The 21,820-nt window shown below is 51.9% G+C and overlaps 1 protein-coding gene across 1 annotated transcript; it reads left to right on the top strand.

The window, feature by feature from the left end:
* The first annotated feature begins 3,811 nt into the window (after positions 1-3,811).
* Positions 3,812-8,082, top strand: RASD2 (RASD family member 2). The gene is made up of 2 exons (XM_068971991.1): positions 3,812-4,100; positions 7,553-8,082. Exons 1-2 carry the CDS (start codon positions 3,830-3,832, stop codon positions 8,080-8,082), a joined length of 801 nt encoding a protein of 266 aa, XP_068828092.1. The 5' UTR covers positions 3,812-3,829.
* Positions 8,083-21,820: the final 13,738 nt, after the last annotated feature.

Consider the following 21,820-nt stretch of genomic DNA (forward strand, 5'->3'; position numbering starts at 1 on the left):
ATGTGGTCTGCCTCCTTTCTGCCACCTCAAGGGTGGTGAGATTGGCTTTGCAAAGCACCCATGACTCCCCTCAGTGGGGGCATGGAGGCCAGTGAATGTGAGTGTATGCCCAGAGTCTGGGATGTGCCCTAATGGTGGAGGCTTGGGGTGTGTGGGAGGGAGGGAAGAAGGGAGGGCTCAGGGTATCATAAGGAGGAGGATGTGGCCGGACTCTCATCCTCTGCTCTTGCCCTTCTGACCCTCCCATCTTCCAGGCAGGCCCTGGGAGAGGGGCTCGAGGGAGAAGAGGGGGTGAACCCACAGACGCATGGGGCAGAAACTGCCTGCTCAAGGTCTGGGGGGGTCCTGGGCAGTGTGCTTGCCCCCAGCTATCTGCGGCAAGAGACAGAGGGAATTAGAATAGACCTCCCGGGTCATTCCCCCAACCCAACGACAGCTGAGGCTTCACTGAGTCAGACACTGTTTTGAAAAAGCCTGATTTTGGCCAGGAGGTGGGTTTTTATAGAGGTAAAAGCCCAGACTTTGGAGCCAACAGCCTGATTCTAATCTTGGCCCGACCAGTCATCTGTGTAAACTGGGGCAAGTGACTCAGCCTCTCTGACCTCCCATGTCCCCATGGGTCCAGCAGGTTGATGGTGGGCCCCTCTTCATGGGACTGCCGTGAATTCACTGGGATAAGGCACACAGGCGCCCAGCATGATGGAGACCTGCCGGGCTGTGGTGACATTCCCCCAGCACGGCCCCACCACCTCTGCTCCAGGCCCTTCTGCCTCCCAGGTGCCCATAGAAAGACCCTGGGGTGAGTCACAGAGCGTGCATTCGGGTACCCATGTGCTTCCAGGTGGCTTCCATTAACCATTCTCTGGGCCTCCAGGGGGGAAATCTATATTCTCAAAGGGCCATTTGAACTCTGACCCCTGCCTGCTTCTCACTGTAGGGTCAGCATGGCTGAGGATGGAGAGAGGGGAACAGGAAGTGGAGGAGGAGAGAAGCTGTGCCCACAGCACGCCCACAGAGCCTCCTCTAGGGGAGGAGAAGGGAAGAAGGACACGGGGCTGGGGGACGGAGCCCATGGAAGTGCTGTCACCTGACGGCCAGGTGTTTGGGTGCTTCACACAGCCCCACGTGGCTGGGGCCATGTGCAGACTCGCAGTCTTTCGGAGATGAAAGCCACAGATTTTTTTTTTTCTCCTTTGCCCTTTTCTGACCCCCTGCCTCCTCTCTCTGACTTCCTCACATCTACTCAGTCTCTGATGTTAACACATCTAATGCCAAGAACTCTGAGCTAGAGGCTGGGGCAGGCAGTGATGGAGACATACCATCCCTGGGGGCTGCCAGCCTTCTTCTCTCTCTGTAGACAGAGATGACCAGCAGCAGAGTCAAGCTCCCAGCAGAGGGACTTGGGGAGGAGTCCTGGTGCGGGGCCTCTTCCCCCCGATCCCGGCCTCCGTTGAAGGCCCAGGCTGGCTTTCTCCCAGCCTGGGAGGAGATTGAAGAGTTCAGTGCTGTTGGCTTGCAGCTTCCTCTCCCTTGCTGCCCACCCAGGTGTGTGCTCAGTTCATGGCGACCCACCTCCGTGTAGCTCCTGGGCCAGCTAGACAGGGTGGAGGTGGAGGGAGAAGACCCCAGAAGGAAGCTCTGAATGATCTCCGAAAAGGAGAGCCATTTGCTGCTTTCACACACAGGTCATTTATTGAGCACCTGCTGTGTCCACGGCACTGAAATATGAAACCCTGCAGTATAAGCTCAAAGTTGGCTTCAGGCACAAATTGGGTGGGGGTATGTAGGAGTTGTATGTTTGGAGTCACCATCCTGGCCCCCTTATTAACTAAAAGGGCCAGTCATGTAGACTTTTAAGCATCAGGTCCTTATTTGTGAAACAGGGAAGGGAATGCATACTTCATAGAGAGGTGGTAAGGGGAACCCCAAGGCACGGGGCAGACTGCCTGAGATTGAAGCCCTGCTTGGCTGGCTACTGGCTGTGTAACCATGAGCAAGGTACTAAACTTCTCTGTGTTGCTTTAGTTTCCTCATCTGTGAATTGGGGTAACCACCTACCTTCTGGGGATCCTGAAGGATGAAGTGGGTTAGTACACATTCAACTTAGAGCACTCTGCATATATTAACTGCAAAAAAAATGTCAGCTGTGATTATTGTTCTATCCTTAGCACACTGCTTGGCACACTGCAGGGCTTGGTTACTGCTGATTGTCGTCACAGCTCCAGGGTCAGCAGTATGCTGAGCTGGCTTATTGTGTGCGACCCTTTGCAATTCACTCATTGAGATCATCTTGGGAGCTTGGAATCGGCCATGGTGGGAGTATTTCACCATGAAATTGACAAATGCTGCCAATCAGAGCTTTTATGAAGGTCTTTTAAAGAAACCACTTTACTGCACGGTGGCTCTCAACTGGGCAGGGCGATGGTACTGAGCAGGTTGTGTGCAGTGGCAGCTCACTCAGCATTCTTGCCTGGAGAATTCCATGGATGGAGGAGCCTGGTGGGCTACAGCCCATGAAGTCACAAAGAGTCGGACATGGCTGAGCAACTTCACCCGCTTGGTGGGGTGGGAGGCAGAGGAGCCTTTAGAGAGGAGGTGACGTTTGAGCCAGACCCTGATAAAGGGAAGAGGGGTTCTGGGGGAGGGGCTGGCATGAGTTGCGGGCTGGTCCCAGCAGAGCTCAAGCTCACTTGGGGTTCCAAGTCGGGAGGAATTCTGGTGGGTGCTGAGAGAGGAGAAAGGAGGGTGGCTGGGCTATGAATGGCCTTTGGGTGGGCCTGATGGAGCCCCTGGAAGTTACTTATCTCTAATTGGGCTTTGGAGCTTGGATCCATTTCAGCCTCTCCCACAAGGTCAAGAGGTTCCTGTAGAAAGTTTTGGGTATACCCCAGAACCATAAACCCTTGGAGCTATGAGGGACCTGAGTCATTCTTGTGTCATTTTCTCTGACCTGCATCCCGTAGTCCAGGCAAACTCCCAGGACCTGGAGGTTGAAAAAATTGCTGGGCAGCCCCATCCCTGGGCATGGAGGATGTGGTCTGGACCTGGCCTTTCTCTTCTTTCTGGGAAGGCCAAATGGCCATGGCACCCCCTTGCTTAAGAAATGCTCTCTAAAAGCTTTCCCATGCCATGTCCCGGAGTCACAGGCTCCCGGGAAGCCAGAACTGCAAAGGACAGATGGTCCAGGCAGAGAACAGATTCTAACAAGAGTCAGCATCTTTGAGACCTTGCCATGTGCTGAGCCCTTTACAACAGCCCTATGAATCAAGTCCACTTTATAGATGAGAAAAGCGATGTCCAAGGAAGTTAAGCTCCTTTCCTAAGAGGAGTAGCGAGTTAGGGGCAAGTCGAGGGGTCCAGCCCCTGCAGTCCCATCTGGGAATAAATAAGGGGTGAATGAACCCAAGGGTGAGTGAATGAGTAAAAATGGGTAGATAAATGAAGGAGGAAAGAAACAAGAGAGGGATGTTCAGGCAGAACTCCACGGCCCTTAGAGAGATCCCAGTCCAGCTTTCTCATTGTACAGACAGAAGTTAGTGAAAGTCACTCAGTCGTGTCTGACTCTTTGCAACCCCATGGATTATACAGTCTGTGGAATTCTCTAGGCCAGAATACTGGAGTGGGTAGTTTTCCCCTTCTCCAGAGGATCTTCCCAACCCAGGATACGAACCCAAGTCTTCCGCATTGTAGGTGGATTCTTTATCAGCTGAGCTATCACAGAATCAAGTAAGAGGCTGATAGGGGAGGCCACAGCCTCCAGCACAGGCTGCAGGGCCAGGCTCCCGGCTTCCTGACACTCGACCCCCTCTCTCTGCTGCAGCCCCGAGCCATGATGAAGACCTTGTCCAGCGGGAACTGCGCACTCAGTGTGCCTGCCAAGAACTCGTACCGCATGGTGGTGCTGGGCGCCTCTCGGGTGGGCAAGAGCTCCATTGTCTCCCGCTTCCTCAATGGCCGCTTCGAGGACCAGTACACGCCCACCATCGAGGACTTCCACCGGAAGGTTTACAACATCCGCGGTGACATGTACCAGCTGGACATCCTGGACACGTCCGGCAACCACCCCTTCCCCGCCATGCGCAGGCTGTCCATCCTCACAGGTGGGTGCTGGAGGGGGTGGGCACGGGAGCTTGAGTATAGGAGTGTGTGTGCTCAGTACTTTACAGTTTGCAAAGCACTGCCTCCATCTGAGATGAGGCTCATGAGCCGCTGTGCACCGCACCGTGAGGTTGGAGAGGTATTGCTGCTTGGCGACAGAGGATGGAGCCAGGGCCCCAGAACCCTTCCCTCTGACCCTGGTTTAATTGCTTGTGGCTGCTGGTGCTACCTTCCAGATCTGTGGCTTTACCTAGGAACAGAGGGGCTCCTGCCTACTTCCTGCCGCGGGTGACCCAGCAGAGCTCCAGGGCCCAGGGTCAGTCTGTCAGACTCAGATCTATTGACACCCAAGGCCTTTGCTGCCTCTCAAAGAGGCAGGGACAGAACCCAGACAGTGATCAGTCAGAGAGGCTGGTGGGAACTGCCCATGCTGGGAACTCAGTAATAATCACAGTAACGGCCATGGCGATTGCTGACTCTTATCAGGAGCTGCGTGCCTGGGCCTCTTTCTAGAGCTTGGCATGTATTTAATTAATCCTCACAACTAACCTAGGAGATGGGTATCTGCCTCCATTTTACATGTGGGGAAGCTGAGGCCCCGGGAGGTTGAGCTACTCCAGATGATAACCCAGCTGGGAAATGGCAGTCTGGCTCTCAGGCTTTAACTCTGGGCTCTCCTGTAGCCTCTCAGCCAGGCTTGGAGCTGGGGAGGGAGGGGAGCTTGTGGTGTACTAAGCAGGGGCAGATGGAGATGTGAAACTGGGCCGTGCTTTTCGTCACTCAAGCAGTTTTGTCTGGTAGCTAAGAACACAGGCCTAGAAACTGGTCTGCCTGAGTGCAAATTCTGATTCTGCTGCTTCATGGTTTTGTCCCTCTGAGCAAGTGACTTGACCTCCTTGGGCCTTGATTTTCTTATCTCTATCGTATCTGTACCCATCCTAGAGGCCTTCATGAGAATTAAATGAGTTTATATAGAAAAAGTGCTTGGCGAGTAGAAGGTGAGTGCTCACGAAATATGGGTCTTATGTGAAACCTGCATTTGCAGTGTGCATGCAATGGGCTTTACAGTCATTTCCTAAGCCACACCCTGCCGTTGTTGGGCAGCTGATGAAGGAAAGATATCAGCAAGTAGTCCCCCAGCCATCACTAAAACAACCGCACAAATCGAAATACTTCTGCACCAAGAAACCCTTGCTATCCCCACCCCTCCCCCTACAGCCCAGCTAAGACCCCTCCCCGAGTGCCCTGGGCAGATGGCTTCCTTTTCCAGCTGTTCTCGCTGATCATCTGATCCAGATCACACTCGGCCTGCCCCACTCCACATTTTGGAGAAGTTTGTGAACAGAGGGAGCCTGGGCTGACCTGGGTTCCAGTCCTGTCTCCACCACTTGGTAGCTTACACATAGGACCAGAGGTTCAGATCTCAGTCTTTCCAGCTGCACAATGGGTATAATGTTGCTTCCTCCCGGGGTGACTCTTCAGCCTACAGGAAAGTACCAGGGGAGGAAGGCATGGGGGCATTTCCAACACAGTGGGGATTGCAGGAATGTCAGCTCCCCCTACTATGGGGAGGGGACACAGTGCCCACCGATAGAAACAAAGCTAACCGAGGGAGGGAGAGACAAGATATAGAGAGGAACCACGCGCATATTTCCAAACTTAAGTTTTAATTACACAAATAACACACAAATGCATGCTCCTCTAAGCATATAGATAAGGGTAAAAAGCTCCCTTGACCCTCGATTCCACCCCCGCCAGGCTCCTGCCTCCTCCCCCAAGGTACCATCCCATCAGTCTTCCAGACACCCCATGAACATATTGACATTCATGTTTGGGTCCCCAGAACAGAGTATTTTCATCTGTTTTATGTGCACGTGTCATTCTGGGCACATCTGTCTGGCCACCCGTATTTTTGCTCGCCAGCCCATGCCTCATTTTCCAACCTGGTGCTGATGCAGAGCACATTCTGAAAGCCATTAATTCTGCTGCCAGCTCTCCTTCCAGCTGCCAGCCAGGCATCTCTGAAACTTGGCATGCAGCTTTGCATTTGAATGTGTCAAGGCCGCAGAGTCCTCAGGGGCCTGGGATTAGCCTACCAGGATGGGTTTCACAGCCCAAGCAGAAATGGTTGCCAGGCCGGCACTGCCTTGCAAGTGCCTTTCTCAGCAGCCCACACCGCCCTTCATCATATCGCATCCCGTCCATGCGGCCAGCTTTATGAACACCCACTGTGCATCGTGACAAAGGCTCCTTTTGCTCCGGAGCGTGTCATTGGCAGGAACGCAATCCTGAATGTGGTGGGTGCTGTTTTGGGGGGACAAATGGTATGCCCTGGGGGTCCAGAGGAAGGAGGCAGTGGGGCTACCGGAAGCTGGAATTGCTTGATTTTCCTCTTGAGAACGTGGGCTGGTCCCTGGCGCCTCTGAGCCCCAGTTTCCTGTAAAACAGGGATCTTAACATCTCCCCACAGGTTCTCAAGAGTTTAAGCCAAAGTGTAAACGGTGCTTTGAGTGTGAGATTGTGATCACTGTAGTGAGATCTGACAGTCGAGGTAGAGGCGCTGGGCTTCTCTCACCCTCCCCACCTCCCCATCATCCCTGTTTCAAAGACCTACACTGAGGGATACAGCAAGCTGTAGCAGGGGTAGCGTGGGCCTCAGAGGCTAGTGTGCACTTGTCCATCCATAATGTATTCAAGAAGCAGCTGGCACCTGTGTGTGCCAGGCACCAGGAATCGGGTCCATGTCTCGGCCCAGCCGCGCCTGAGCTGTGTGATCTCGGGCCAGTTGCTCACCCTGTCTGAGCCTCAGCCTGCCCACCTATCGCATGAAGGTAATGAAATGCCCCTCACAGAGGTTTCATGAGGATTCAAGGGGTACTCAGGTGCCTCTTACACGTGCTTGTGCTCATTATCCTTTTGAGATACAAGTCACCGAGCCCATGTCACTCTCCACTTATTATCTCATCAGTCCCTCAGAAGCATCCTGCATGAGACAGGTGGGGAAACTGAGGTTTAGGGGGGTGGCATGACCCATGCAAGGCTGAGTGAGGGGGCAAGAGATAAACCTAGACCTGCCTCCTGCCAGCCCTCTCGGCTCCTACTGTATACCAAGGTCTCCAGGCCCCGGGGATGTGCACTGAACAACAGGAGCCCTGCTCTTGTGGAAAGTGTAGTAATTGCTATTCTCACACAGTCCACACAAGCTCACCAATCACTCCCTCTGTCTACAGCCCTGCAGGGAAATGTAGGGTCGATCCATTGTGGTTGAACCAGGCTGTGCCACGTATTAGCTCCATTACAAGTGATTTAGCCCCCTGGACCTCAGTCTTCTGCTCTGGAAAACGGGAATGATAGCAGCTCCCCCAGAGGGTCACTGTGACGGTCAGGTCAAGGAGTGGGGAGAGGCCAAAGGAGCTGCCTCTAAACTTACCTCCCAGGGTTTCTGTATCCACAGGCGATGTGTTCATCCTGGTGTTCAGCCTGGATAACCGGGAGTCCTTTGACGAGGTCAAGCGCCTCCAGAAGCAGATCCTGGAGGTCAAGTCCTGCCTGAAAAATAAGACCAAGGAGGCGGCAGAGCTGCCCATGGTCATCTGTGGTAACAAGAACGACCATGGCGAGCTGTGCCGCCAAGTCCCCACCACCGAGGCCGAGCTGCTGGTGTCCGGTGATGGGAACTGCGCCTACTTTGAGGTGTCGGCCAAGAAGAACACCAACGTGGACGAGATGTTCTACGTGCTCTTCAGCATGGCCAAGCTGCCGCACGAGATGAGCCCCGCGCTGCACCGCAAGATCTCGGTGCAGTACGGGGACGCCTTCCACCCCCGGCCCTTCTGCATGCGCCGTGTCAAGGACATGGACGCCTACGGCATGGTCTCCCCCTTCGCCCGCCGCCCCAGCGTCAACAGTGACCTCAAATACATCAAGGCCAAGGTCCTCCGGGAGAGCCAGGCCCGCGAGCGGGATAAATGCACCATCCAGTGAGCGGGAGGGATGCTGGGCTGGGGCTTTGGCCAGGCCTTTTGGGAGGTGGCCCTGGCACCCGCTGCCCACATCCCCCGGACAAAACCCCAAGAGCAGTCACATTCCAAGACCTTTGGGGGGCCAGACCGGAGGACCCCAGCCTCCAACCTCCTGCCTTCAACCGCTTCCCTCTGATTCCTCCTTTCCGCCGCTCCCCTTGGGTTTCAACTTCTCCGTGGCGGGGGTGGATCTCTGCTGGGCAGGAGGAAAGGCTGGGTGACATACGGACTTATGTCAGGACCCGAGTCAGAGCTTGCCTGTCCTTGCAAGAAACGCTGATGCCAGATGGGCCAGGGTACCGGCTTCCAACGGAGACTCCTGGAACATCAGAGGATGAAAACAACACCCCAAGTCGGCTGGGAGGGGGCTCTGCCCTCCTGGTGTAAGACGCAGCTTGGTTTAGGTGGCAGCTGGAAGTTTCTTCCCCTACCCCGTCCTGAAACACTAACCCTCTGGCTCAGCAGTTTCTATCCCCTGCCCCCTGAGTTGGCCCCCAGCTCTCCCTGACTTTGAGCCAGGGGCGTCTCTGTGTTCGAAGTGGATGTGGCCACGTCTCCTGGACCACGCCCATCTCCTGGACTGCCTCCCTCAGCCTCCCCTCCCAGGTTCCCCTCGTCTGCTGGTTGTGCTCTGTTGTTGCAGCTGTTACGTCCTGTTCCCAGTAGAAACGGAAATCATTGGACTGTAAAAGCCTAGTGATCCCTCGTTGGCCAGGACCTCCCCCCAAGTTCAGATCCACCGCCTCCACGGGGGACACCTTCCTCCTCGGCTCCCAGATGGGGTTCCTGTGGCCTGTCCACAGCTGGACACTGCCCTCCTCCTGAGCTTCACGGTTTACGCTTACACAGACGGGGCAGGCAGGCCGGGGCTGCGTCTCCTCCTGCCCCCATTTCACAGAGGCGGCAGCTGAGACTCAGAGGGCCAAGGAGCAGGCCCCAGCTCCGCCTGAAAGCTGGCTGTCCTCTGCTGTGCTTGTTCCTCAAGCATTTATTGAGCACCTGCTGGGTGCTGGTTCCAGTGTGCTAGAAAGCAAAGAGGGTGAGAGATGCACGTGATGCCCCTAAGGCCGAGGCTCCGTGGCGCCAGCCTCTTTCCCTCCCCCAGCCTGGCCTGACTGCCCCTGCTGCCCTACTGCCTCTGTGCACGCAGCTGTGAGGAGATGTGGACGAGCACCTGGGAGCTATAGCTGAACCCAGGGGAGGCAGACGAGAAGAGCTCCCAGGGGGCCTTTTCCTGGCACCTCGGATGGGGTTGTGCTGGGTACCAGGCGTGGTGGAATTTGAACCTGTGGACCAAAGGCTCTCATCATCAGCTCTTAACAAAGACGTTTAGTATTTTAAATCTCTTTGAAACTATTGAAGTTTAGAGCCACAAGGAGCCTTAATGATTGTCTAGTGAATCCGAGGCCCAGAGAGGGTAAGTAACTCGCCCGGGGTCACACAGCAAGCCTATGAGTGGCAGAAGCAGGGTTAGGTCGGGGCATTCAGCACACACTATTATGTGCCCCTTCTGATCCTGCCTCAGCCCCTGGGGCCTTTGGGGATTTGAGGTGTCGTCTCCCTGAGCCTTTCCCCAGATCGGCCTTTGAGGGCTTCTGCAGATCATGTGTACATTGTACCCACGTATATACCTGTACACACACGTGAGCACACAGAGAGATACATGCCCTGGCTTCAGCTCTGCACACCCCACACCTCCCACCCGGCCCTGCTGCTCAAGGCAGCTGCTCTGACCCTGCTTCTGTACCCCCACCTGGCCCCAACCTGAACCCTCTAAGCAGACCAGGTGTCCTGGCCAGGACAGATGTGTGGCCTGCTTCCCCGTATCTCTGTGTACACTCTCGATTAAAGTGGGTTTATTTCTAAGCCGTGCCCTTGACCATGTGTGTTTTCTGTATTTCCAAGAGGAGGCGTGGCTCTTCTGCAACCATAGCTGGCCTTTCCGTCCCCAGATTGCACCTGCCTGGTGCCTTCGCCCTGCAGGTCAGCGCTGAGTCAGCTGTCGAGGTTAATTAAGTACGTGGTGGGAGTGGGGAATAAAACCCCAAGATAGGAGGGAATAACAACCCTGGCCCTTCTGGGCCTTCCGAGGCCTGTGTGCTGAGGTGTCTGTGTACCTCTGAGGAGTGACCAGGTCAGACAGGAGAAGCCTCCTCCCCATGGACCATCAGCTCTTTGTGATCACCATGCGTCTGACTTCTAGGTGGCACCCAGAACCACGCGGAGAACATTTAGCAATAACGGGAAACAGTTGTGATTACCAGAACTGCGGAGAGGGGTGGCATGCTATTAGCTCCTGGTGGGGGATGTTGCTGAACACCCTCCAGGGGCCAAGGGCGGCCCCCACCATAAAGAGTTACCCTGATCTGAAGGTCAGCAGTGGGCAGCCTCCCCGCTTGGACTGTCAACACTTGAGACCAGGACACGGCCCATATCTATGTGTGGTTGATACAACCTACAACTTTCTGAACAGTACTTAATAAACATTGGACAAGCAGAATGGCCCTCGTGTGAAATGACAGAGGACGTGGGTCGGGATGGCAGATGGAAATGGGGGGAGGTGGGGTGGGGGGAGGCTACGTGTCCCTGTGTAACCCCAAACATGGCACATTGAATGGAAGTTCTTGGACCGAGGGGAGGGGATCAACCACACCCCTGCTGTGTGAATGACACCCCTCCTCTCCATCTTCTCTTCCAGCCCCATGAGAAACATGCTCCTCGTGTTCTCCCTTCTAGTGGTGGGGAATTAGGCTCAGAGCACTCACTATCTTATCCAAAATGGCACAGCAAAAGGGGTGAAGTGGCAGATCATGGACTTGAAACGAAGGGTCATCTGAGCTCCATGTGGGGGAGGAAAGGATTTTGCATCTGGGAGACGGAGACAGGTCTGTGCTTTTGATGGATCAGTAAGTACCACTGAGCTGGAGGGCCAGGCCTGGAGAGAGAAGTTCAGAGAAAAGGAAGACAAGGTCCCTGTGGGCCAAGGGCTCATGATTCAGAGGGCAAGATCCCTGTGCAGGCGTCTGGGTGAGCCCAGCTATGGTGTAGGAAAGCCAGCCTGGGAGAGCTCCCAGCCTCCACCTATGGAGGAGCCCAGCTTTCCTCCCATCCTTTGCCCATGCCAGCCAGAGAAGGTCCACGTGGGAGGCAAGTCACTGTGATGCTCTATCAGTTCTGGGTTTTGTAAATGTGAGATGTGGAGGTGAACATTCCTTCCTGCATTGCAGGTCAGAACTGCACCCTAAGAAGGGCTAAATGGGGAGGCAGTTGGGCGCACCCACGCAAGACTTCCACAGTGCACCAGAGCCCTGGCACTTCTGCCACGCTCCATCTCCATGGCGGAGGCAGTGGGGGGTGGGGTGCTGTGAATACATCTTATCTCTTCCCAGACTTCAGTTTCTTCAGCTCTTAATGGGAAGTGGCGAGGAGGACAGCTGGACCAGACAGCACATGAACAGCCCCTTACAGCTCTATGTTCTCTGCTAGAAGGAATTAATATTCCCACTATATAACCCACAACATTCTGATCGTTACTAAACAGAACACGTTTGCTCCAGTCCTGGCCCCAGCCCCACTCCGTGCATCCCACAGATTCACCCTGGAATGGGGTTAAGCAGAGGAGGGAGATGTCCCAGAAAATCAGCCCTGGGATGGAGGGTGGAATAGATTGTAAAAAAGTTCCTGTCATGCAGAGAGCATTCAGAGATAAGCCCAGAGCAGCCAGCTTAACCCCCATCCTAGGAAGGGAGCGCTGGGAATCTGATTTCTGAGAATTCTAAGCAGCAGACTGTAAGGACTCGTTCTGTTCCACCTCCCTGAACCTGTCACTTACTCCAAAGAAAAACTTCAGTCTGCATTCTGGCTTGGTGGGGGGCTGATGAGAGGCCACCGGGGCTCAGCGGCAGAGGCTACTGGCAACGCGGAAGGGAAAAGGAGCCGACCTTTGTTGCAGGCCCACTGTGCACCAAATACCATGCTCAGCCTGTTTCCACATCCTCTCATTGCATCCTCGAGGCAAAGCTATATGAATCCTCATAGGGGGGCCCTGAGGCCCAGAGAAATAAGGCGTATGCCCGGGGTTGCACAGCCAGTTAAGTGGCAGAGCTGGGCTAGAATTCATGTCTGATTGCAAAACATGTTTTCTCTCTAGAGCTTTCATAGCTGAGCCAGATAGAAGCTGCTCTCTGGAGGGAGAAGCCAGCAGGTTGGGGTGTGATTGCGAACATGGTTCAGAAAACTCAGGTCGATGTCATTCACAAGGAGTGAGATGCCTGCCCCTCATAACCAAGGGCACAGCCGCTGTAGCTAACAGCTTAGCTTCTCTCTCATGGAGGAGCCCGAGGTGAGCAGACTAGATCAGAGGATGGCTCTGCTCTACCGGGTCATTCGGGCATGCAGGTCTCAGTCTCCTCCATCTCTAGGATCATGTCACATCTGCAAGGTCAAAGCCACCACCACATTCCGGTTCAGCCGGAAAGTTGAGGAAAAAAAGTGCAGACACTGCACCTCTGCTGTTCTCAGATCCCTGGACACATCCCGTCCACTCACTTTCCACTGGCAAAACTTGGACTTGTGTCTGAACCTCCCTGTGAGAAGGGCTGGGAAACACTGTTCGTTGCTGGCTGGCCCCGTGTCCAAGGGTGTCTCATAGAAGAAGACGGGGAGCAGTTGGCCAGCCAGCTAACAATCTCTACCCAGCCATCTTCACACAGTGGTCTGAACCTCAGGACTCATGTCCAGCCTGTGTTCCAACAAGCTTCACACTGCAGACATAATCAGAAAGCAGCTCTGACTTCCCAAGGCCTTTTTCAAGTGGCTCTGGGTTTTGCTTTCCCCCTCCCTCCTGAGAACTGGGACTGCCCCATGACTTTTCTCACCTGTACCAGAGAAAATTTGGGTGGCAACACAGTCTCAGTTTGGTTGAAGGAAATGGCAACCCACTCCAGTATTCTTGCCTGGGGGATTCCATGGACAGAGGAGCCTGGTGGACTGCAGTCTATGGGATCGCAAAGGAGTCGTACATGACTGAAAGAGCAGCTAAACAACAACACGGACTCAATTAAGTCATTTGTCATGCGATGATCGACGTTTCTGTCTTCATTCAAAGGAAAGACCTTCTCCCCTTCCCACAGCTGAGCTCCGCTCTGCACCGAAAGCTAGAATTCAGGGAAGAGAAGGGTGGGCAGGTTCTCCTTTTTTTACTCTCCATCTTCCGTTTTAGTGAATTGCAGTTTCTTTTTCCTCTGTTCGTGGGGGATGGGTCTGGGGAGCAGGGTAGGGGAGAAGTCAGGGAGGGATGTTCTTCCTTGCAGGGCACTCTGGTATTGAGGTAAGACTGTCATACTTAGAGCTTGGGGAATGTTTAGTGATGGTATTAAAGGCTAAGAGGTTATTTTGTTGATTTTTCGGAGACCAGCCCACCATCCCTGGGAATCTTGACGTAGTTCTGTGCATCTCTGTTTGGGGTACCTGCTTAGTCTTTCGGGAGGCCCTAGGACTGTTCTGGCATCCGTGGATTCCCTCTTGCCCCTCCAGGATGCTCACTTGAAAAGGGTTGAAGGCATCCCCGCAGCAGTGTTCTCTCATGGTTATCCCGCATTTGTTCTATATCAAACTCACATCATTTGCCCCAGTTAGCTCGAGTGTAAGTTGCTCTTAGTTCAGGCAGCTTTTTTATTTGGTTTCGCTGCTTGGACTGTAGGATTTTAGTTTCCCAACCATGCCTCCTGGAGTGGAAGTACAGAGTGCTAACCACTGGACAACCCATGATGTCACTTTAATTGTTTTTTAATTTTGAATTTATTTTTTATTATTTATATTTTATTTTTATTTGGGGAAGGCAATGGCTCCCCACTCCAGTACTCTTGCCTGGCAAATCCCATGGGTGGAGGAGCCTGGTGAGCTGCAGTCCATAAATAATTCATCTGAGTTCAGTAAGGATCTTTAGCATCTAACTCAGACAGTCTATCACCCACTGGATTTATCAGGCAGGACAGGAGTCCACAGAGCCCTGGGCTATAGGGACATGTGTTAAGCACTTGAGGCTTGAGATGAGGGCAGACACTCTCACAGAAGACCATAGCACTCTCCAAAAATTCTCTTTACCAAGAAATCCTCTCACTACCGACTCTTTCATATCTTTGACATAGGTAAGAAGTGAGAGCGTCAAGTAGCTGGCTCTTGGCCATCTACATTGAAAATGTTGCTATTTATTTGCATCTTACTTTAGAATCTGAGAACACTCTTGTTGGGTCTCAACCAAAAAGAAAGGGAGAGGCCAGCCTCATCTGCCAGGAAAAAGGGGACCGGGGAATGACACTCAGGGAGGGGTTCCAGCCTCATCCAGGAAATGGAACGCTGAACAGAAAAGTGAGTCAGATTCCCGTGCAAAGACTGAACCAGCACAGTTATCCTGGGCACCACTTTAATGTGTGTCTCAACAAGAGAGGCAGAGCTTCTTAATAGTTAACAAATAGACTCTGATCTGATGCTTTCTGGGTTTCCCTGGTGGCTCAGATAGTAAAGAATCTGCCTGGAGGGCAGGATGCCTGGCTTTAATTCCTGGGTTGGGAAGATCCCTGGAGAATGGAATGGTAACCCATGCCAGTATTCTTGCCTGGAAAATCCCATGGACAGAGGAGCCTGATGGGCTACAGTCTATGAGGTCCCAAAGAATCAGACACGACTGAGCGAATAGCATACCCTCTCACTGAGACTTTCTGGGTCCATCTCAGCTCTGCTATTTTCAAGTTGAGTGTCCTTAAGCAAACTACTTTTGTATTGGTCAGCTTTCACTGCAATAATGCTGTGTAACAAACCACCTCCAGATTCAGTGGTTCATAACAAACATTTCTCCTTATACTTACTGGATTCCAGGTCAATGCAGTCTGAGAGGTTTAGGCTGGACGTTGCTGGTCTTAACTTAAATACTGATCCTGTTTTAACTTAAAATTTTGATGTTTCATTCATTGTGATGTCTTATTCCATTTAGGCTGCTATAACAAAAATACCGTAGGCTGGGTATTAACAACATGCCCATATTACAAAATAAATTGGTTTATAGGCAAATTACATATTGATCACATAAACTGGCTTATAAATAATGAACATATATTTTTCACAAATCCAGGATTAAGTTCCAGCAGCTTCAGTGTCTGGTGAGGGTCTGCTTATTTTTACATAGATGACCATCTTCTCACTGTGTTCTCACATAGCAGAAGGGTCAAGAGTGCTGTCCAGAGTCTCTTCTATAAAAGCACTAAGTCTATTCATAAGGGCTCCACCCTTATGACCTAACTTCCCAAAACCTCACCTCCAAATACCAGCACGTTGGAGATTAGTTTTTAAAATATGAATGTGGTGGAGGGGGGACACAAACATTCAGGCCAAAGCATTGGGCTTCTTGCATTACTTTTTATTTTTAAAATATTACATTAAATGTCGTTTAGCTTGGGGACTTCCCTGACGGTCCAGTCAGCGGCTAAGATTCTGAACTCCCAATGGAGGGGGCACCCAGATTAGATCCCTGGTCGGGGAACTAGATCCTGAATGTCGAAACTAAGAGTTCCCAGGCCGCAGTAAAGATCAAAGATCCCACTCACTGCAACTAAAACCTGGAGCAGTCAAATATGTAAATAGACAAATATTTAGGCTGAGCACCGAATAATTGATGCTTTCAAACTGTGGTGCTGGAGAAGACTCTTGAGACTCCCTTGGACAGCAAGGAGATCAAATCAGTCAGTCAATCCTAAAGGAAATCAACCCTGAATAGTCATTGGAAGGACTGATGCTGAAGCTGAACCTCCAATAGTTTGGCCACCTGATGCAAAGAACCGACTCACTGGAAAAGACCCTGATGCTGGGAAACATTAAGGGCAGGAGGAAAAGGGGGCGACAGAGGATGAGATGGTAGGATTGCATCACTGAGTCAATGGACATGAGTTTGAGCAAACTCAAGAAGATAGTAAAAGACACGGAAGCCTGGAGTGCTGTAGTTCATGGAGTTGCAAAGAGTCAGACACGACTTAGTGACTGAACAACAAGCTTGAACCCTGAGTTTATTGGTATCTCCTTAAATTTTTGCACCTGAGGCAATTGCCACCCTCACCTTACCCTGGCTCAGGCTACCAGATAGGTTCTGGTCTGCTTCACATACCTGTTCTAGGACCAGTCCCCCCTCCCCAGGCTGAAGAACCTGCAGCTACTGAGGGTAGGCACTCCCAAGATGAATCATAGAGCACAAAATGATGGAAATGTGAGACCCCAGCCTGGAGCTGGCCCACTGTCACTTCTTCCACACTTCACTGGCCAAAGCAAGTCATACAGCCAGCCCACAGCCCTTGGAGTGGGGAAATACTCTGTCCACTCCAGGGGAATTACAGGGTAAAGGGTTTGCATGTATGTTCTAATACAGGGGAGGCATGAAGGACTGTGAGTGTGACAGCCTGCCACACCTAGCCTCACGAGACTCGCTGCGGGCCCATCCGGGGTAGGTGCACTCCCGATGTGGTCCCTGCCCTGCAGCAGCAGCTCTGGCTGTGTGCCTCTTAGGAGTCAGCCTCGGATGCATCACTTCTCTGCATCCCTGTCCTTCATCCTTGAACTTAGGGAGGACCACACAGGGAAGCATACACAAAAACACCTGGCAACTTGTAAAAAGGGTGCAAACACATGTTCACTGCAGGATTTTAAGACACAGCCCCCAAATACTTTGACACCCCTGTCTGCGGAGGTAGGGTCTTTGGTCCCCTCCCCTTGATCTGGAAAAGCATCTGACTGCTTCCACCAGTAGCGTATGCTGGAGTGATACTACGTGTCTTCCAGAGCCAGCTCAGAAAAAGTCATGCGGCTCTGCCTGGTTTTCTTGGAGCCTTCTCTTGCTCCCAGGATGCTCTCCTCCAGAGCCCAGCTGCTGTGCAGTGAGATGCCCACTCTTTGTGGAGAGGCTGTGTCGGGGCACTCCGGAAGCAGTTTTGGCTGAACCAAACTGAAGGTCAGGCATGTGCAGACAGGAACCTTCAGGTGGTTCCCACCCTAGCCACCCCAGTCTTCCAGACTGGGCAGAGAGAAGCCATTCTTGCCGTGCTCTGTCCAAATTTCTGATCACAAGATCTGTGGGCAGAAGAAAGTAGTTATGATTTTATGCCACTAAAGTTGGAGGGGTTTGTTAGCAGCAATATATATTTAAGACATTCACCAAAACCCTCCTCAGGGTCTGGGTTTCAGAGCAAAGAAATGAATTAGACGTGGTCCCTGCTCCATAGAGAACCAGAAAGCAGCCCAGAGAAGCAAGTGCACGGTATCCTGTCGTGCGCTGTGTTAGGGGATGTGGATGTCCCAGTGTGTCTGGACAAGGTTCTGGACTGCCTTTTCTGGAAAAGATGTTGCTGGAATTGAATCTAATGGATTCATAAAAGCTAAACAGGAGGACGAAGCAGTGTTCAAGGGACTAGAGCTGAATGTATCTTTGGCTCAGAAGGCAAAAGCCACTCTTCCTGGAAACACCCTAAATACCTGGCTGCCACAGGACCTTTGCACTTGGAGTTATCTCTTCCTGCTTCCTCTATAGTCCTCACAGGCTCCCTTGCTCCTTTCATTCAGAATTCTGCTCAGAGAAGTCTCTCCTTTCTTCTTCTTTTTTTTTCTTTTCTGGCCACACCATGCAGCAAGTGGGACCTTAGTTCCCTGGCCGGGAATTGAGCCTGTGTCCCCTGCATTGGAAGCATGGACTCTTAATCACTGGAGCACCAGGGTTATCCCTTCTCCTGACTTCTTGACCTAAGGGGTGTGTGTGTGTGTGTGTGTGTGTGTGTGTGGTGTGTTAACAGCTCAGTCGTGTCTGACTCTTAATGACCCCACGAACTGTAGACTGCCGGGCTCCTCCATTCACGGGATTCTCCAGGCAAGAACACTGGAGTGGGTAGCTATTCCCTTCTCCAGGGGATCTTTCTGATCGAGGGATCAAACCCAGGTCTCCTGCATTGCAGGTAGACTCTTTACCAGCTGAGGCACCAGCGGAGCCCTCTTGACCTAAGGCTCCCCGCAGTCCATCACTCTCTGCCCTCTTTTCCTGGTTCATCTTTTCTCGTAACGTTGATCATCACTTGCTGCTTTACAACGTGTATGTTTACAAAGTGGGAAATACAGGAGACTAAGGCATGCTTCCCAGAGAAGCATGGTGCCTGGCACACAGTAGGTCTTCAATAAAGGTATCAGGAGTGAGTGGGGAAGCAAAGAGAAGGACCGGATCAGCTGCACACTCGGAACCCCACTGTGGCTGCCGGGAGTGGGTCGGAGGGACCTGAGAGAGGATGGTGAGGAGAGGGTGGGTACAAGGTGATAGAACTGAAGACCTGGGGTCCCAAGCCAGCTGTGGAGAGCTGCATTGGGTAGAGAGTTGATAACCAGTCTCGGGATTGGTGTTTGAGCAGCCAGGTGGTGGTGCCAGTCTCCAAAACGGGGCACCATTAGGACAGGGTGCAGGTTAGAAGGAGGCCATGAGCTTGGGGGATGGGAAGAATGGGTTGAACTGGAGTCCTGTGGAGTTCAGAACCTCAAGTGCAATGGACCAGCGGAAACCTGGAGGAGAGAGTCTGAAGCTTAGGAGAGAAGTCCAGTCTTAAGCAGTGGACTTGAGGGTCGTGTCAGCTGTGGGAGAGTGTAGAATAGAGAGACCAGGCAGTAAGAAGGGGACCCAGAGGAACACAATGTTTAGGAAAAGACAGAGAGTGAAGGATGGCAGAGGGAAAGAGGAGAGCTAGGTGGAAAACCAGAGTGTGTGGCCGTGGCAGCCGGGGACCAGGAAGGTTCCAGCAGGGATAGGTGGGCACTGGTGTCAAAGCTGTCACGAAAGGGCTGCAAAGCGTCCACGAGACACTGGAAGAAGCTGAGCTAAGGGACAGACTGTGTGTGATGGGGCAGGTTCGTGAGCCAACAGCGAGGGTCCCTTTTCCACTTAAAAAATGTTTTTTAATAAGCAAATCTGGAAAACGGAAGAGAAACTAGAGGGAGAAAAGGGGTTCCAGAGGCTGTTCGTATTATTACCAATTTTGAAGACAGAGAGGCAGAAACTTGCTGAAATACTCTTGAGAAAGATCCAGAAGTGAAGGAAGATGACAACACAGGAGAGGAGGAGGGTGACTGCTGGAGGGGGTTCTCTAGAACGTGGGGAGGGCAGGGATCCAGGGCACAGGGTGGAGGTGGTGGCTTCGATCAGGAGAGAGGATGCGCTCAGAGGAGGGAGTGGGGGGAGCAGAGCCCGCGCTGAATGGAGTGAGCTGCCTGGAAGCCCTTCCCTGCCTGCCGGAACAATCAGGGTCCTGGTGAGCTGCTTACTGGGGACGGAGGTTGGTCCCCAAGAGAGAACATTCTCAGCTCTCTAATGTTTTTATAAGAAATTAAACCTCAAGAAGAAAAGCCCAAATCAATTTTAACCAAAGTGAGTAATGAGCAGAGAGGATGGCTGCAGTCCAGGAACGTGGGGAGTGCAATTCATAGAGGCAACTAAAACGAAAAAGCCCATTTGACGTTGGATATTCACTTTGCATCCCCAGATTGGCACTAGGAGCTGAGGGCAGATGAATAAGGCCCCCAGGGAGTCTTGGGTGGGGCGGGGGGAACACAAAGTGCCACAATTCAGGTAAGTACATGTTGACAAGGCAGGGAAATGTTCTCAGAGGAGTAACAATTACAGCTGCCCCCTAAGGATTTATAGACCTTTACCAGGAAGAACTTCCTGGAGGTGGAGAATCATATTATTCTACTTAATACAAGTGTAATTATATTTAATATAAAAGCTCTCAGCTCAGCACCTGCCATATCACCAGCCCTTGATATAGTTGAGTCTTTAAGATATTATTACTAATCATTTTCATGCATTTATAAGTTTGACTTCACCCAACTTCCCCTCCCCTATCTTTTTTTTTTTTTTTTTTTGATGCTCTCAATCACTGTGGGTCCTTGACATTCACAAGAAATACCACAAGAGAGCTTTAAGAACCCCACACTTTGAAATACTGTCTCCAGCATTAACTGTCCCTCTAAAAAGTAGCAGAGTGTTGTTGAAATCTGAAACTGCTGTCTTGGACGTTTAGCGATGGTAATGTCAAGACTGAAGACATTTCTGCAGTCATTAACGTGTGTTCCATCACGCATCATACCTGCCTCCAGTCCCTGCTCACTTGAGCTGTTCCCGGAACTGGCTCAGCGGCTGCCTGGAACCAAGTGTGGAATCACTGTTCCTGGTTCCACTGAGAGCCGCCCCTGGTGGGCTCATCTGCAGCCACGGGTCTAAGTCAGGGCTGAGTTCCACTCTCCTCTCTTTCATCCACTCCCTGCTTCCATTTTTTCAGACTAAAAGCCAGTCGTGTTTCAGATGATTTCGTCTTTCTTTCCCTGATTAGCACTAGCAATTGAATTCTTCTGAGACCATGTTCCTGAAAGGAACTGTGTTTATCACCAGGTGGCCAGCTAAGCTCACTCATTAGCTCAATTCCCTGCTGACATCTTTTTTTTTTTGCTCCATCAAAAATATAAATTATTTCCAGCCGTGGACCTTTGGATCACTTGAAATGAGACCAAATTGCATGCTAAACTCTTGAATGTCAAGGACATCTTGGGGCTTTCTGATTGCCCTCCCCCTCCCAAACACAGCCTTTAAATCCCCTAATGTTCCACACCACCTAACACAAGCACACACATAAACACACACACATGAACACACACAAATACACATGAACACATGGGGCACATGCCAAATGCATACACAGGCATCCACATTCAAACACAGACATATGAAAACACAGCACACACAACATATGCTTGCACACACCAGCTCACATGCACGTTTGAACACACAGACACTGCATTCAGACTCACACATGAACACAGTCATGCATGTGGCACACGGGCATACAGACATCTTCCACCACCTGTGTGTGCACACATACAAATGCAGCCACACACATACAGGCACACAGCTGTGTTCACAGCCATACATGGTCACGTAAACAGACAGGAAAATGATGACATACACATGTACACACAACCTGCCTACGTGGATACCCCCTCACACACGTGCACACAGGCAGACACAGCATGCCTGTAGGCAAGGCACGCTCTTGCACACTCATGCACAGCCATAACACATGCACACACATGAATGCACGCCTAGATGCAGCAGGCACAGGCGTGCCCAACACCCTGCCGAGAACAAGTGAAGAGGAGGAGGAGAAGGCAGACACATCATTCTTCCCCTTCTAGTTCAGATGACTTCTTTTTCTTGGCACCAACTTTTGTTTTGATATCTTTTGTTATTTTTTTAGATCACTAAGACACGGGACTGGAACCGAATCCCTAAGTTTTACTGGTAGGAGATGCGATTTCTAGCAACAAATCTGCTAGAACAACGTGACATGTCCAAAGAAGAACCTGGATGCATCTCGGGGTTATTGTTATACCTGTAGCACCCCAGCATCCCTGCCCTCCTGCAAGGAGGCCACTCGCTGGAGTAGAAGCCTTGCTCTTTCTTCTAGAAGCTTTGCCACTCTTTTGCTGTGTGCACTCTGGCAGTTTGCTCCCCATCTCTGGTCCTTCCAGCTTTGATGTTGGGAGATTTGGGTATCTCCATACGACAAGTGGAGGACCATTCCCAAGGTTTCCTACGCAGAGCCCAAGTGTCGTAGCTTTCATCCTAAGGCCAG

This window comes from Capricornis sumatraensis, chromosome 4, assembly GCF_032405125.1.
Source record: "Capricornis sumatraensis isolate serow.1 chromosome 4, serow.2, whole genome shotgun sequence".
Lineage (NCBI taxonomy): Eukaryota > Metazoa > Chordata > Mammalia > Artiodactyla > Bovidae > Capricornis > Capricornis sumatraensis.